The following is a 15,960-nucleotide window of genomic DNA, read 5'->3' on the forward strand; positions in this document are numbered from 1 at the left end:
TGATAATAATAGTTCCATTAACAAGAGTTACAGAAATATTATTTTAGGACTCGTGTACTTGTAGACTTGATAATTTTGAAATGCATTTAAATATTACCACAACTTTGGAGTAAGTTTGTTCATAAATGTGCATTTTCACAACAGCTGCTGGCTAAACTGAGCACAGACAGTAAGCTTCAAATCATGCATTACCACTTTAGAAACTGTAAGCTGATCCAATGGTTTAGGCAAGTAAATCATTTGAGCAGAGCTAACTTATACTAAATTCAATAATGATGCACAGCCTCAAATAGATCTGGCTTCTAGTGTTGTCATAATGACCATAGTTTGAGAGTTGTGCAGTTTCTAAAAATTTGCTCACCTGCTGGACCTTTTATTTTAACCATAATGGCCACCCTGGAAATGGTACCCACTAGTCACTAAAGATAGATCAGAAAGCTATAGAAGTCTTAAGGAATAGAAATACCACTCTTAACCAGATATACAATGTCAGTGTGACAGTCTGTGATTAGAATTTTTTTTTAAAAAAGCTTGGAAATATTTAGCAGGTTATGTTTTGTTTCTTGTTTTCAAAGGTAGATGGTATAATTATTAGTTATTAAATATGTGAAAGTATATAGTATCTGATGTCTTTTCTCTGTGTGCACAATTAGAAAAGTAGAAAAACTTAGTGCATCATTATACACATGACACATTTATGTTTATACAATATATTTTGTTCTGCTCTCATTTTCAAGCTTTATCAACACATTTATAGCTCAAAGAAATCATCGTAAAGTAATTATACCTGCTCTCCCTGATTCATTTGCTGTTTTTACAATTTTTGATTTTATTGCCAATATCTTCTAAATGATGCTTTACACGTTTTATTTACATCTTTGATAAAGCCACATGAGAACTGAAGTGGAAAGAAGAATTACTTCTGGCCGTTCAGCACTAATCTTACATTATCTTAACAGACTTCACTTCATTCAAATACTCTTCATTTTCTCTTCATATGAGCATATAAAATATTTACTTTTCGATTTTATTCTAATCATCTACTATGCAAACATTAATCTTTCCCTCGACTCTGGATATCTTAAACAAAGCTGTACAGATGACCTATGCGTTACAACCAGTTGTTTTATGGAATTTTGCCCATTCAAATTGGCAGATGTAGTATAGTTTCGGGGAGTGTGTGGTCATGCACCTGCTTTCTAAATGGGGAGAGAATTCAGAAATCTGAGGTGCAAAAAGGCATTGAAATCCGAATGCAAGATGCCCAAAAGATTAATTTGCTGGTTGAGTCAATAGTAAGGAAGACAGATGCAATGTTAGGATTTATTTTGGGAAGACAAACATAAAATCAAGGATGTAATCCTGAGGGTTTATGTCATTGGTTAGAGGACATTTGGATATCATGAGGAATTTGGGGCCCATATGTAAAAAAGGATATGCTGGTGTTGGAGAGTGTCCAGAAGAGGTTTACGAGATGACAGGGATGACGGGGTTAAACTTGTACTTGGAGCTATGATGTTGTGGCCATTGTAGAGACTTGGTTGGCTTAGGGGCAAGAATGGCAACTTAGAGTGGCAGGCTTTAGATGTTTCAGTAAGGACAGGGAGGGAGGCAACAGAGGTGGGGGCGTGGCACTGTTGATCAGAGATAGTGTCACAGCTGCAGAAAAGGAGGAAGTCATGGAGGGATTCTCTGCAGAGTCTCTGTGGGTGGAAGTTAGGAACAGGAAGGGGTCAATAACTCTACTGTGTGTTTTTTATAGACCACCCAATCTCAACAGGGACATTGAGGAGCAGATAGGGGACAGATTCTGGAACGGTGCAGTAATATACAGGGTTGTCGTGATGGGGGATTTTAATTTCCCCGATATTGATTGGCATCTCTGTAGATCAAGGGGTTTAGATGGGGTGGAGTTTGTTAGGTGTGTTCAGGAAAGTTTCCTGACACAGTATGTAGAAACGCCTACAAGACGAGAGGCTGTACTTAATCTGGTATTGGGAAATGAACCTGGTCAGGTGTCAGTTCTCTCAGTGGGAGAGCATGTTGGAGATAGTGATCACAATTCTATCTCCTTTACCATAGCATTGGAGAGGAATAGGAATAGACAAGTTAGGAAAGCCTTTAACTGGAGTAAGGGGAAATATGAAGTTATCAGGCAGGAAATTGAAGCATAAATGGGGAAAAGATGTTCTCATGGAACTGTTTGGCAGAAATGTGGCAAATGTTCAGGGGATATTTGTGTGGCGTTCTGCAAAGGTATGTTCCAGTGAGACAGGGAAAGGATGGTAGGGTACAGGAACCATGCTGTACAAAGGCAGTTGAAAATCTAGTCAAGAAGAAAAGAAAAGCTTATGGAAGGGTCAAAAAACTAGGTTATGATAGAGATCTAGAAGATTATAAGGCTAGCAGGAAGGAACTTAAAAATGAAATTAGGAGAGCCCATAGGGGCCATGAGAAGGCCTTGGTGAGCAGGATTAAGGAAAGCAAAATCCCAAGGCATTCTACAAGTATGTGAAGAGCAAGAGGATAAGACATGAGAGAATAGGACCAATCAAGTGTAACAGTGGAAAAGTATTGTGAAACTAAAAGAGATAGTGGAGGTACTTAATGAATTCTTTGCTTCAGTATTAACTATGGAAGAGGAATTAGTGATTGTAGGGATGACTTACAGTGGACTGAAAAGCTTGAATATATAGACATTTTAAAAAAAGATGGTGTGCTGGGCCTTTTGGAAAGCATCAATTTGGATATGTCACTGGGACCAGATGAGATATACCCCAGGCTACTGTGGGAAGCAAGGGAGATTGCTGAGCCTCTGGCAATGGTCTTTGCATCATCAATGGGGACGGGAGAGGTTCCGGAGGATTGGAGGGTTGCAGGTGTTGTTCCTTTATTCAAGAAAGGGAGTAGAGGTAGCCCAGGAAATTATACACCAGTGAGCCTTACTTCAGTGGTTGGTAAGTTGATGGAAAAGATCCTGAGAGGCAGGATTTATGAACATTAATGGGTACTTTGTATCTATCTTTACTGTGGAAAACACCAGAGGTCCTTGAGAGCCGGGGAACAGGAGTGAGTGCCATTGCTATTACAAAGGAAAAGTTGGCAGGCAACCTCAATGCTCTTAAAGTGTATAAGTCTTGAGAGAGGTTGCTGAAGATGATTTTTCAAGAATCACTTGGTTCTGGCATGGTCCCAGAGGACTGGAAGATTTCAAACATCACTCCACTCTTTAAGAAGGGGGGAAGGCAAATGAAAGGAAATTGGAGCCCAGTTAGCCTAACCTCAGTGGTTCCGAAGGTGTTGGAGTCTTATTATTAAGGATGAGGTTTCGAGGTACTTGAAGATTAATGATAGAATAAGTCAACGTCAGCATGGTTTCTGTAAAGGGAACTCATGCCTGGCAAACTTCTTAGAGCTGTTCAAGAAAGTAACAAGCATAATGGACAAAGGAGAGGCAGTGGGTGTTCCTTACTTGGATTTTCAGATTCCTTACTTGGATGTTTAATAAGGTACCACATATGAGGCTGCTTAACAAGATAAAATCCTGTGGTGTCACAGGGAAGATAGTGGAATGGCTGACAGGCAGGAGGCAGCGAGTGGGAATAAAAGGACCTTTTCTGGTTGGCTGCCAGTGACTAGTGGTGTTCCTCAGGGGTCAGTATAGGGATCACTGCTTTTCACATTGCTTGTCAGTGATTTAGATAATGGAATTGTTGGCTTTGTGGCAAAGTTTGCAGATGACACAAAGATAGGTGGAGCAGTAGGTAGTGCTGAGGAAGTAATGTGATTGCAGCAAGACTTGGACAAAGTGGAAGAATGGGTAGAAAATGTCAGATGGAATACAGTGTTGGGAAATGTGTGATAATGCATTTTGGTAAAAGAAACAATAGTTATTTAGTAAATAACAATAGTAAAGAAACAATCACTATTATCTAAATGGCGAGAAGGTTCAAACGTCAGAGGTACAGAAGGACTTGGGAGTCATTGTGCAAGACTCCCAGAAGGTTAATTTACAGGTTGAGTCTATAGTAAAGAAGGCAAATGCAATGTTAACATTTACTTCAAGGGGAATAAAATGTAAAAGCAAGCAAGAAGATAATGCTGAGCCTTTATAATACACTAGTCAGGCCACACTTAGAGAGTTGTCAACAGTTCTCGGCACTATATCTCAGAAAGGGCATGTTGTCATTGGAGAGAGTCCAGAGGAGGTTCACGAGCATGATTCCGGGAATAAAAGGATTAACATAGGAGGAGCATTTGGCAAATTTGGGCCTGTAATCACTGGAATTTAGAAGAATGTGTTGGGATCTCATTAAAACCTACCAAATGTTGAAAGGACTAGATAGGGCAAATGTAGTGAGAATATTTCCAATGGTGGAGGCATCCAGAACTAGGAAGCACAGCCTTAAAATTGAAGGGTGACTCTTTAGAACAGTGGTAGGGAGGATTCTTTTTTAGCCAGAGAGTAGTAAATCTCTGGAATGCTCTGCCACAGACTGCAGTGGAGGCCAAGTCCGTGTGTATGTTTAAGGCAGAAGTTGATCGTTTCTGGGTTGGTCATTGCATCAAAGGATATGGTGAGAAGGCAGATATATGGGTTTGAGTGGGATCCAGGATCAGCCAGGATGGAATGGCGGAGCAGACTCAATGGGCTGAATGGCCTAATTCTGCTCCTATGTCTTATGGGTCTTATTTATGTAAATATTTAGTAGCTATTTCTATTTAGGATGCACATTTTCATGCAGGTGTAGAAGTGATGTATTTTAAACTCTTGAGGTCCAATATTTAATTATTTTTTTCTAAGTAAGGCAATTTTAGATAATAAAATATACAAAAATTCCAGAAGCATGTAATATGACTGATCAATAATTGAGAAAAGATACAAGTACTATTAATAATGGACTTATTCTCGTTTTTCATTTTATTTAACTCTTTTTACTCTTGGGTTTTCCGAATATTAACTTGACTTTGTTGGTTATACTCAGATGTTGAGTAAATAACCTAGGTTAATTCACTACTAAGCAAGAGCTGCATTTTCCAGCGATGGTCTATCTATCAATAAAATATTGAGCAGCATCTCTATTCACCTGCTTAGATGAGTGCAAATCCCCATAAAATATTTTTTTAATGTGACACAGTTTACAGAACTTTAAATGGGATGCTTCTCTTCAAAAAGAGCCAAGTTGGAATTTTAATTATCTGTTTGCAAAATCCTTTCAATACAATAATCTGAGTTTTGCCAAAGTGTTTCGTCTGTATTGTCATTTAGTGTTGAGCATTACAGTTAGTGGCCATTTTATTAGGTACAGGAATATACCTAATAACGTGCTCACAGGAGTGGAACCTCGTGTACTTTTGCTGTTGTAGCCCATCCACTCTGAGATTCAACGTGTTGCGCATTCGGAGATGTTCTGCTGTCCATCACTGTCATAATGCGTGGCTATTTTAGTTACTGTCCCTTTCTCATCAGCTTGAGCCAGTTTCACCACAGTCGGACCGCCTTCATTAACAAGTAATTTCTGTGCACAGAAATGCCGCTCACTGAATGTTTTTGTTTCTCGCACTATTCTCTGAAGTCTAGAGCCTGTTATGCATGAAAATCCCAGGAGTTTAGCAGTTTCTGAGATAATCAAACTACCCCATTTGGCACCGACAATTACTCAATAGTCACATTGCATCTCCATTTGGAAGCTTGGCCTGAACAACAGCTGAACTGCTTGACCAAGTCTACATGCCATTACGCATTGAATTGCTGCCACGTGAGCAGGCATACAGGAGTACCTAATAAAGTGGCCACTGAATGTACTTCTGCTCATTGGCCCATTTGCGAAGAAATTCTTTTACTCCTTTCTTTCTTAAAAGTACTGTCCTTTCTGTTGGGGCAATCAAATGATTTGTTGTACTCTCCGAAGGAGGTAACTAAATTAACTAAATTATTTGAATTATGGTTATCAATGCATATTTGTTTGCAATATACAGTATTTTCTTTCACCTTAAAGGAAATTCTGTTCTTCCACCCATTCCAAATATCCTCTTTTTATATGTAAAGGGGTTTCTTATTGGTGTAAGGGGGTTTCTTCTTTTTCTTTGTAACTGCGTTCTTTGTTATCGGATATGGTGTACTGTGTGTTATTTGGTGGGGGGGGGGACACATCACACAGCATCCACACAAACTGATTATTCAGATTGGCGGGGTCGAAGGCTGCTCCCTCTAGACGGAAGCGAGCTGAGCGAGGCTGAGGTGTGCCAGGGGGTGACAGGTAGTATATGTATTGTGAGAATGTAGGAATCATTAATGGTAATTTGCTGTTGATACTGTCAGTCAATAATGATATTCCTGCCTTTAAATTGCTTAAGATTCAAAATGACAATGTAGCATTTAATTCATGAAAAAATGTTGTTTTGATTTGATCCCTTATACCTTGCCCTAGAATGATAAAAATACATGTGTTAGTTTTAGATTATCTTAAATATTTGTGCTTCATAATCAGTATATCTGGCTGTGACTTGTAGATGGAGGTTAACTGAGAGAAGTGTGGGCTGCATATGTGCATAAGAGGGAGAGAGAGATGAATGTGAGGATTATAAATGTCCTCTCAGGTCAAGCTCAGGCCAGATTGCAATTTTATATCCAATCTGATTTCTAGCACAGATGCTCATAGCTGTTTTTGATATTACTTAATTTGGACAAAGTGTAAAAATAGAAAGTCCTAGGAAATAAGCCATACTTTTATATTTCTATACATTCTTGGTGTATGTCTCATGAAATTATCTTTTATTCAGGTGAAAATGGACTTTCAATGCCCATGAGTCATTATAGTCCCGAGCAGCTTCCCCCAGAAAAGTCACCATTTTTGGAAAGAAACTTTGTATGCAGGTTAAGATGTCTCCTGGATAATTCATCTGGATTTCTGGTAAAGTTATCTTTTGACATTGTGCATTTTCTTTTTTATCTTGCAGTTTTCATGTGAAGTTATTTAACAATAACTATTTACTAAGTAACGTTGTTTTACCAATGCTATCATCTCATGAACTGTATGGGTTATAATTATAAACTCCTAAGGGATTTTCTCATAAAATACAAATTATTCAATAAAAATAAATGATCTTTTCTCAAATGTTAAAGCATCTTGAGCAGGGAGAAGTTGGGCAACACATGTAAAAAAAATAGGTGTAAAAGCAGTTTCTGGTTATTTGACTTGATCTTTAAACAGTCCAAGTGCAGTGAGACTGCTCTGTAGAGACGGACAAAATTCACTCCAAAAGGTTGATTTTTGATCCTTGACTCCATGTATTATATTAATTATTACTAATCATTAAAATGAACATTCCCTCTGATTTTCAGCTGCTGTTGGAGATTATTAACAATATTTAAAATTGAAACCTTTGTTATTTTTCTTGTCTCATTTCTCTTCACCCCTTCCCCACTCAACTCACTGTCCATTAAGTCAGTAATTCTTTCCCTCTCTTCATTTGTATCCCTGCGCCAGAACTCAGTAACTCTATTCACAGTTCTTACTCAATAGTTGTGCAGTTAACTTCAATATTTTTCAGTCCTATTGACTAAGGAGATCCTATACATGAACCCTTTTTTTCCTTCACTGCCCTGATGTATGCTTGTTCGAAAAGTTCAAGACCAGGTGGAGTGTATAGTTGATGTTAAACATGACATTTTGCAGATGCTGGAAAGGCAGAACACATACAAAATGCTGGAGGAACTGTGTCCACCAGGCAGCATCTGTATAGAGGAATAAGCAATCAACATCTTGGGATGAGACCCTTCATCAGGAATGGAAAGGTAGGGAGAGGGAGAGGAAGCCAGTATAAACAAGGTGATAGGTAGAAAAGATAAAAGGCTGAAAAAGAAGGAATCTGATAGGAGAGTGGGCTATGGGAGAAAGAGAAGGAGGAGGGCCTTATGGGGAGGTGATAGGCAGGTGAGGAGAACAGAAGAGGTAAGAGGTGAGCCAGAGTGGGGAATGGAAGTATTCATGCCGTCAGGTTGAATTGAATACGAGGTGTTGATCTTCTAACCTGAGAGTTAAAGGATCCTCTAGCCTAAGGCTACATCCACACTAGACCAGATACTTTTGAAAACGCCGTTTTCGTGTAAAAACGATAGGCGTCCACACTATGTGTTTTTAAAAGTCTCTGTCTACATTGAAACGGAGATTTCGGCGAATCTCGTCCTACTGCGCATGCATAGGACACATCTACCGAAAACAAGCAACATGTTTGTTGTTGAATCTCGGTGTGAAAGTGCGCGTTTGTTCAGTTACAGACTAGCAAAACTTAAAACAATGTTCAGCTGTTGGCTCTCACGCAGGAGAACTTAAAAGTAAAAAGAAAAATACTGGAGTGTATGGAGGCAACTGACCCGGACTTCACCAGCAGTATGAACTGGCTGATGATGAACATTGAAAAACTGACTAACTCTGTTGCATTAATAAAGCACCTTGTTAAATGTATAAAACATCTCTGCATTAGTGTTATCTTGTATTTCCATACTATGTTGCATTAGGCTGTTAACATCTATTGTCAGAGAAGTACTTGCATAAATAGGTAACCCGCCTTCATACGAGCAAGGACAGAAAACAGGGCAAAGTGAGTACAGTATACTTATTTATTCAGTAAGTTATGGGTCAAAGTATTTGGTGAGTACGTTTCTAACTCTTCTAGCTTCAGTCTCTTTGCCGTCTGTTCTGAAATTGTTAGGTTGCGTTCAAGAAAACAATGAAAATAGCGCGCTGCCATCTGACAGCGTTTTCAAAAGTCTCCAGTTACCCCGTCCACACTGATCTGCCTGAACAGCATTTTCAAAAATATCCAGCCTGGAAAGCGTTCCTGAAAAGCTCCGGTTTCGGGAGATGAAAACGCCATTTTAGTGTGGACGGAGCGTAAAAACGAAGAGAAAAAGCTTCAGTTACGGTTTTATCTGGCATAGTGTGGATGTAGCCTTACAGCTATGCCTTTTCTCATTGAGAACTTTGAAGAAATGTATTTTAAGAAAGTTGATTAGCAAGAGTAATATGTAGATATATTCTAAAGCTCATTTGTGATTGAACACTAAATTTATGCCTTTGTTTATTCCCCTTTGATGCTAGAGCATTAGGGAGGAGATTTACCAGGATGCTGCCTGGATTACAGAATGTATCTTTAGAGAGCCTGATTGAATTAGCTAAAGCTTTCCTCTTTGGAGTGAAGGAGGATGAGAGGTGACTTGACAGAAGTATATAAGATTATAAGAGGCATAGATTAAGTGGACAGCCAGTAATTTTCTTCCCCAGGGTGACAATGGCGAGCACCAGAGAACATACTTTTAAGGTGAGTGGAGGTATATATAGGGGAGATATCAGGGGTAGTTATTTTTACACAGAGAGTGGTAAATGTCTGTAATGCACTACCAGAGTAGTGGTAGAGGCTTCTATGGTCTGTCTCGTGGGGCTTCCAAACCAACAAACCCACCCTCCTCGATGAATGATTGTACCTATCCGGTTCCCTCTATGTCAGCCTCAAGCATCTCAGTTAAATACCTCCCTAGTCTCCTTTGTTCCAAAGAAAACAACCCAAATAAAAATGACTTCCACTCACAACTTTATTTCTCCAATTCTGTTGTAATATTTTTGTAAGTCCCCTGCATCCTTCCCTGTGTAGTTGCAGCTTTTCTGTAATATGCAGGCCAGAATTGTATGACATACTGTTGCCAAGAGCTTAATTAATGTACACAGTTTGAAGCAATGGCTTGGAGTCAAAGACAAGTATCCTGTATGTATGGGTATCCATCCTTTACATACCTGTCCCGCAAACCTAGGGAATCTAGGCCTGCACTACAAGCTCCACCACACTTGTTAGTATCCCCTACCATATATTAATTTGCCTTATTTGTTCACGCAGATTGAATTCCATTTGCTCTTTTTGTACCTATCTGAGTATCTTCTTTTGACTTTTGTCCTTTGCTATTTCCCAGTTAAACAATTTTAATCCAGTTTCAATCCCATTTGCTTAGATGTGGCTTCTACAACCAGTCTGTCCTGGAGATCCTTGACAATGTTAACTAGAATATATGCAGACTATATTAAAGTTGTGGCCTGACTAGCCGAGTAGTTCCAGTATTTTCTGCTTTTACTTCAGATTTCAAACATATGCAGAATTTGCTTTTGTATTACCCTCATCAGCACGCTATTTTACATGAAATACTAATGAAGTTGGTTGCACATTCTCCCAAGTCAGTTCTGACTACTGTGATTAACATGTACCTCCCTAAAAACTAATTAATGCTAATAGACAACATGCTCTCATCATCAATGTCAATTAGACTTGTCAGTGGTTAAATACTGTACATTGATACCTTTTCCCTTTTATTAAACTTCACATCTAACCAAAGAAGAATACAAATTGATAACCAGAACTGCACTTATTGGAGCATTGTGTTTGTATATTTATACTTGTGTAGCTCTGCTTTCTGATGCACAGTATTGAGCTATTGTAAAATTGAAAATTAGAAATGCTTTTAAATCTGTAAATGCCTTCACTATGGATTATAAATCTGTGTTGGTATGAGCAATATGGGCAATTATTGAGTATTTCCAGATCCCTTTACTATAATTCATGCCATCATGTGAAGAAATCAATTTTTTTTTCTTGTAAAGCAATTTTACCAAATTCTTCAATTATGGCAAAGCCCTTGTCCTTTTTTATTTAACTAATTTGCTTTTAACTGTTATAACCTGGATTAGAAGTGTTGCACCAACTAATTTCTAACTCTTTCTTTCCAGGCTATGAATTTTCAAGGTAGACTCAAGTTTCTTTATGAACAGAATATGAAGGGAAAAGATGGCTCAATTATCCCCCCACAGTTGGCCTTGTTTGCGGTAGCAACCCCTCTGCAGCCTCCATCCATTTTGGAGATCCGAACCAAAAATTTAATTTTCAGAACCAAACACAAATTAGACTTCACACCAATGGGCTGTGATGCTAAGTAAGTAGAAAATATTTGCTATAAAGTTCAATTTTCTAAAGCATTATCTTTATAATTATTAAAACCTTATACACTTGTGTTGTTTGCTTTAACTTGTCAATATTTTTTGAATGGCAGAAATTATTCAATATGTCAGGTCCTTAGAAGACCAAGTAACTTATCGTGTAATTAAACATAGCAAAGGACTTGGGTGATAATAAGCAGCAACTAAATTTTGAAAACAAATTAGAGGTGAGGTAGCATTTTGCTAAGTCACAATGGAGGTACAAATTGGAAATTTTGATGAGATGAGTTTATGTGGCAATAAAAATGTTACACACCTTCATCACTCCATTCAAATATTAAGTAATGCAACATCCCTGTCAGGATGTCAAATGGTGAGTAAATTCATAACTATACATTAAGTACTCTGCTTGCACAGTTTGGAGAGCGTCCAAGTTATGCAAATTTAGTATTATTTTCTTAGTATTGTATAATCCACAGTCTAATAATTCTCAGTTGTATGAGTCACAGAAAGGAGAAATTAATACTAGTTATATAGCCTAGAGATGCCAGGTGTAAAATCATGGAATATTCAACTCTCTACTGCCTGTTATGCCACTGACGATTTGGGCAGCAATGAAGGTCCTCCATCTTTGGCAGTGTTCGCCTTCCTTCAGTGTACAGTGGTTCAGTTTTCAGTACTTTTAGTTATGCAAGTTCCATGTGGAGACTCAGGAATACCACTGCACACAGATGTAGAAGGATTTTTCATTGCTGTTTCCGTAACAATTTGTTTTACCAGTCAGCTTTGAATTGAACCCTCGGTGGTGGGGAAAATGCTAGAGTCGGTTATCAAAGATGTGATAACAGCACATTTGGAAAGAGGTGAAATAATCGGACAAAGTCAGCATGGATTTGTGAAAGGAAAATCATGTCTGATGAATTTTATAGAATTTTTTGAAGATGTAGCTAGTAGAGTGGATAGGGGAGAGCCAGTGGATGTGGTATATTTAGATTTTCAAAAGGCTTTTGACAAGCTCCCACACAGGAGATTAGTGTGCAAACTTAAAGCACACGGTATTGGCGGTGTGGTATTGATGTGGATAGAGAATTGGTTGGCAGACAGGAAGCAAAGAGTGGGAGTAAACGGGACCTTTTCAGAAAGGCAGGCAGTGACTAGTCGGGTACCACAAGGCTCAGTGCTGGAACCCCAGTTGTTTACAATATATATTAATGATTTAGACGAGGGAATTAAATGCAGCATCTCCAAATTTGTGGATGACACGAAGCTGGGCGGCGGTGTTAGCTGTGAGGAGGATGCTAAGAGGATGCAGCGTGACTTGAATAGGTTAGGTGAGTGGGCAAATTAAAGGCAAATGCAATTTAATGTCGATAAATGTGAGGTTATCCACTTTGGTTGCAAGAACAGGAAAACAGATTACTATCTGAACGGTGGCCGATTAGGAAAAGGGAAGATGCAACGAGACCTGGGTGTCATTGGACACCAGTCATTGAAGGTGGGCATGCAGGTACAGCAGGCGGTGAAAAAGGCAAATGGTATGTTGACATTCATAGCAAAAGGATTTGAGTACAGGAGCAGGGAGGTCTTACTGCAGTTGTACAAGGCCTTGGTGAGACCACACCTAGAATATTGTGTGCAGTTTTGGTCCCCTAATCTGAGGAAAGACATTCTTGCCATAGAGGGAGTACAGAGAAGGTTCACCAGATTGATTCCTGGGATGGCAGGACTTTCATATGTAGAAAGACTGGATCGACTAGGCTTATACTCACTGGAATTTAGAAGATTGAGGGGGGATCTTATTGAAACGTATAAAGTTCTAAAGGGATTGGACAGGCTAGATGCAGGAAGATTGTTTTCGATGTAGGGGAAGTCCAGAACAAGGGGTCACAGTTTAAGGATAAAGGGGAAGCCTTTTAGGGCCGAGATGAGGAAAAACTTCTTCACACAGAGAGTGGTGAATCTGTGGAATTCTCTGCCACAGGAAACAGTTGAGGCCGGTTCATTGGCTATATTTAAGAGGAAATTAGATATGGCCCTTGTGGCTAAAGGGATCGGGGGTATGGAGAGAAAGCAGGTACAGGGTTCTGAGTTGGATGATCAGCCATGATCATACTGAATGGTGGTGCAGACTCGAAGGGCCGAATGGCCTACTCCTACACCTATTTTCTGTGTTTCTATGAACTTGGAGGACTGATGGACCACTCTTAGTCTACCCTCTATCCTTTGACCTGTTTGGGATGGACAGCCCTACCAAGAGCCAAAGCACAAAGCTCAGACTCTCGCCAATATAGTTCTCCAGGTTATTGAGGCACACAAGCCTCCAAACCATAACAAAGTTATGGTCCTCTTGGAGGAGTACTATGACTACTGCCCTGAATTTCTGAGCACATGTCCTTTTAAAAGATATTAAAAGCATCAAAACACAAAATTTCTGTATCCAATTCTGATCTTAGACTAAAGGAAGGATATTTATGCTTCTGGAAAGGTTGCAAGAAACAACAAGAATGACATATGATACTTACTGTAAATTCTGGACTATAAGCCGCTACTTTTTTCCCACGCTTTGAACACTGCTGCAACACTGCAGCCTATACTACGGTGCGGCTAATGCATGTTTTTTTTCATGCCGCCAAAAACATTTTGCCTCGTAACAGTAGACCAATAAAATTGATGAGTAGTTCACAGAGGTCCAATGAAATTGTACGATAAATCAAGCGCACTTTCACAATTAAATTATTGTAAATCAGTCATTTGTACTCACCCTCATCAACATGGAAAACACTCGAAGAAAAGCATATGATGCAGCTTTTAAGTTAAAGGCGATCAATCTGGCGGTTGAAGAAGGAAATCGAGCTGCTGCACATAATCTTGGCATAAATGAATCGATGTTGAGACGGTGGAGATGGCAGCGTGAAGAACTGAGTCAATGCAAAAAGACGACAAAAGCTTTCAGAGGTAATCATAGCAGATGGCCCGAACTTGAAAACTTTCTTGAAGACTGGGTTAACACACAGAGAGCAGGCGGCCGCGGTGTTTCCACTGTGCAGATCAGACTGAAGGCTAAAGCAGTCGCCACCAAAATGAAAATCGAAGATTTTAGAGGTGGGCCATCGTGGTGTTTTAGATTTATGAGACGAAAAGGCCTGTCCGTCAGGGTACACACGACTCTGTGTCAGCAGCTCCCTCCCAACCACGAGGAAAAGCTTGCTAACTTCCGCACATTCACTCAAACAAAGATAGCGGAGAATTCCATCGGGCCAGATGATATCATAAATATGGATGCAGTACCTTTGACGTTTGACCTGCCTCTCACTTGGACTGTTAATAAAAAAGGTGACTCGTCCATCACACTGAAAACAAGTGGCCATGAGAGATCGCATTTTACTTGTGTTCTGAGCTGCACAGCATCCGGACTAAAGCTTCCACCGATGGTGATTTTTAAGCGGCTGACAATGAAAGTTCAGTGAAAGCTGCCATCAAAAGTACAAACTCAATTCCAGCTGTGATTCCTGGGGGCACCACGAAGTATTTGCAGCCACTGGACATCAGCGTGAACCGGGCATTTAAAGTGGCACTGCGCGTTGAGTGGGAGGCTTGGATGACTAGCGGCGAGAAATCCTTTACCAAAACAGGACGCATGCGAAGAGCATCTTTAACTCAAGTCTGCCAGTGGATCCTAAATGCGTGGAGCCGTGTCACAACATCCACCATCACCAACGGGTTTCGAAAGGCTGGACTGCTGAGTGATGAAGAGGACCGCGTGCGCTCAAGTGAGAGCGACAACGAAGAGACTGAAGAGAGTGACGAGATCCTGAGGTTATTGAATTTGGACACTGAAGAAGAGGACTTTGATGGTTTTAGTGTGCAGGAGGAAGATGAAGAAGGCGATCAATAACTTTTCCTGGTAGGCTGCAGTATATATATTTTTTTACCAGTCGTTAGGAGATATTGGAATGTTGTTCGTGCACTGTTCAGTAAAAAAGTATACGCAATGTAATTTGTGTGTTACCGATACGTATGTATATTTAAAAGTAGCTGTGTTACAGGCACTGTTCGAAAAAAAGCATTTGCAATATATATTTGTTTATGTGACCATACAGATTTAATTAAAAGTTAAAAAATCCTCACGTGTAATATCTTTCTGTGTAAATATCTCATATTACAACGTGGGACACCTGCAGCTTAAAATCTGGTGCGGCCTGTACAAGTACAAAATTGATTTTCTTTCTGAAATTAGAGCGTGCGGCTTTTAATCAGGTGCGCTCTGTAGTCCAGAATCTACAGTAATCAGCTTGTTAAGAAAGGCTCAGAGACAATTCAGAATAACATGGGTTTGAGTATAGGAATGACATTTTCAGTGATTATGGGAATGAATGGTATAGATTTAAAAGAGTTATTCAAAATAATTACAATGACAAAGAGGAAACGTGTCAGAAAATATAATAAGTTAAATAACAGTACGATTTCTTGGCATATCTTTGGGATGGGTAGCTAACTTGCATCCATGAAATTATGTGATAGACTGCTGATGTAATTGGATATTGAGATGTATCAGAATTTGACTGCTAATAGAAGCTAGGTTCTTGGGGTGCAACCAAGGTCACTAAAAACAAATTAACTGGTCTTTCATTTTATTCCATTTTAGGAATTATACTGAATAGAAAAAAAATGTTAGTGTTTCCCTACCAGAACTACTGTGGCAATGTAAATTCTATTTAGACTCATGGAGTTATACACATAGAAACAGCCCCCTTCTCTCACCATGTCTATGCTGACCGTCTACTTATACTAATTCCACTTGCCTTGCTCATTCTGATACCTACCTCAATGCCTCTTAAATGTTGCTACTATTCCCGCCTTCACCACCCGCTCAGGAAGTTCATTTCTAAATACAACCACACTTAGTGTGAAAAGCTTACCCTTCAGATCCCTTTACTCTCTCTCTCTCTCTCTCACTTTAAGCTTTTTAAGCTCTACT

The 15,960-nt window shown here is 39.4% G+C and overlaps 1 protein-coding gene across 2 annotated transcripts in view; it reads left to right on the forward strand.

Moving 5' to 3' along the window:
* Positions 1–15,960, forward strand: part of LOC132395716 (aryl hydrocarbon receptor-like) — a 186,136-nt gene that overhangs the window by 140,845 nt on the left and 29,331 nt on the right. For both annotated transcript variants that reach the window (XM_059972662.1, XM_059972663.1), the window contains 2 exons: positions 6,784–6,914; positions 10,776–10,978. In XM_059972662.1, the coding sequence (XP_059828645.1) occupies positions 6,784–6,914; positions 10,776–10,978 (334 nt within the window). The remainder of the gene's footprint in view (positions 1–6,783; positions 6,915–10,775; positions 10,979–15,960) is intronic.

This window comes from Hypanus sabinus, chromosome 6 (assembly GCF_030144855.1).
Source record: "Hypanus sabinus isolate sHypSab1 chromosome 6, sHypSab1.hap1, whole genome shotgun sequence".
Taxonomy (NCBI): Eukaryota; Metazoa; Chordata; class Chondrichthyes; order Myliobatiformes; family Dasyatidae; genus Hypanus; species Hypanus sabinus.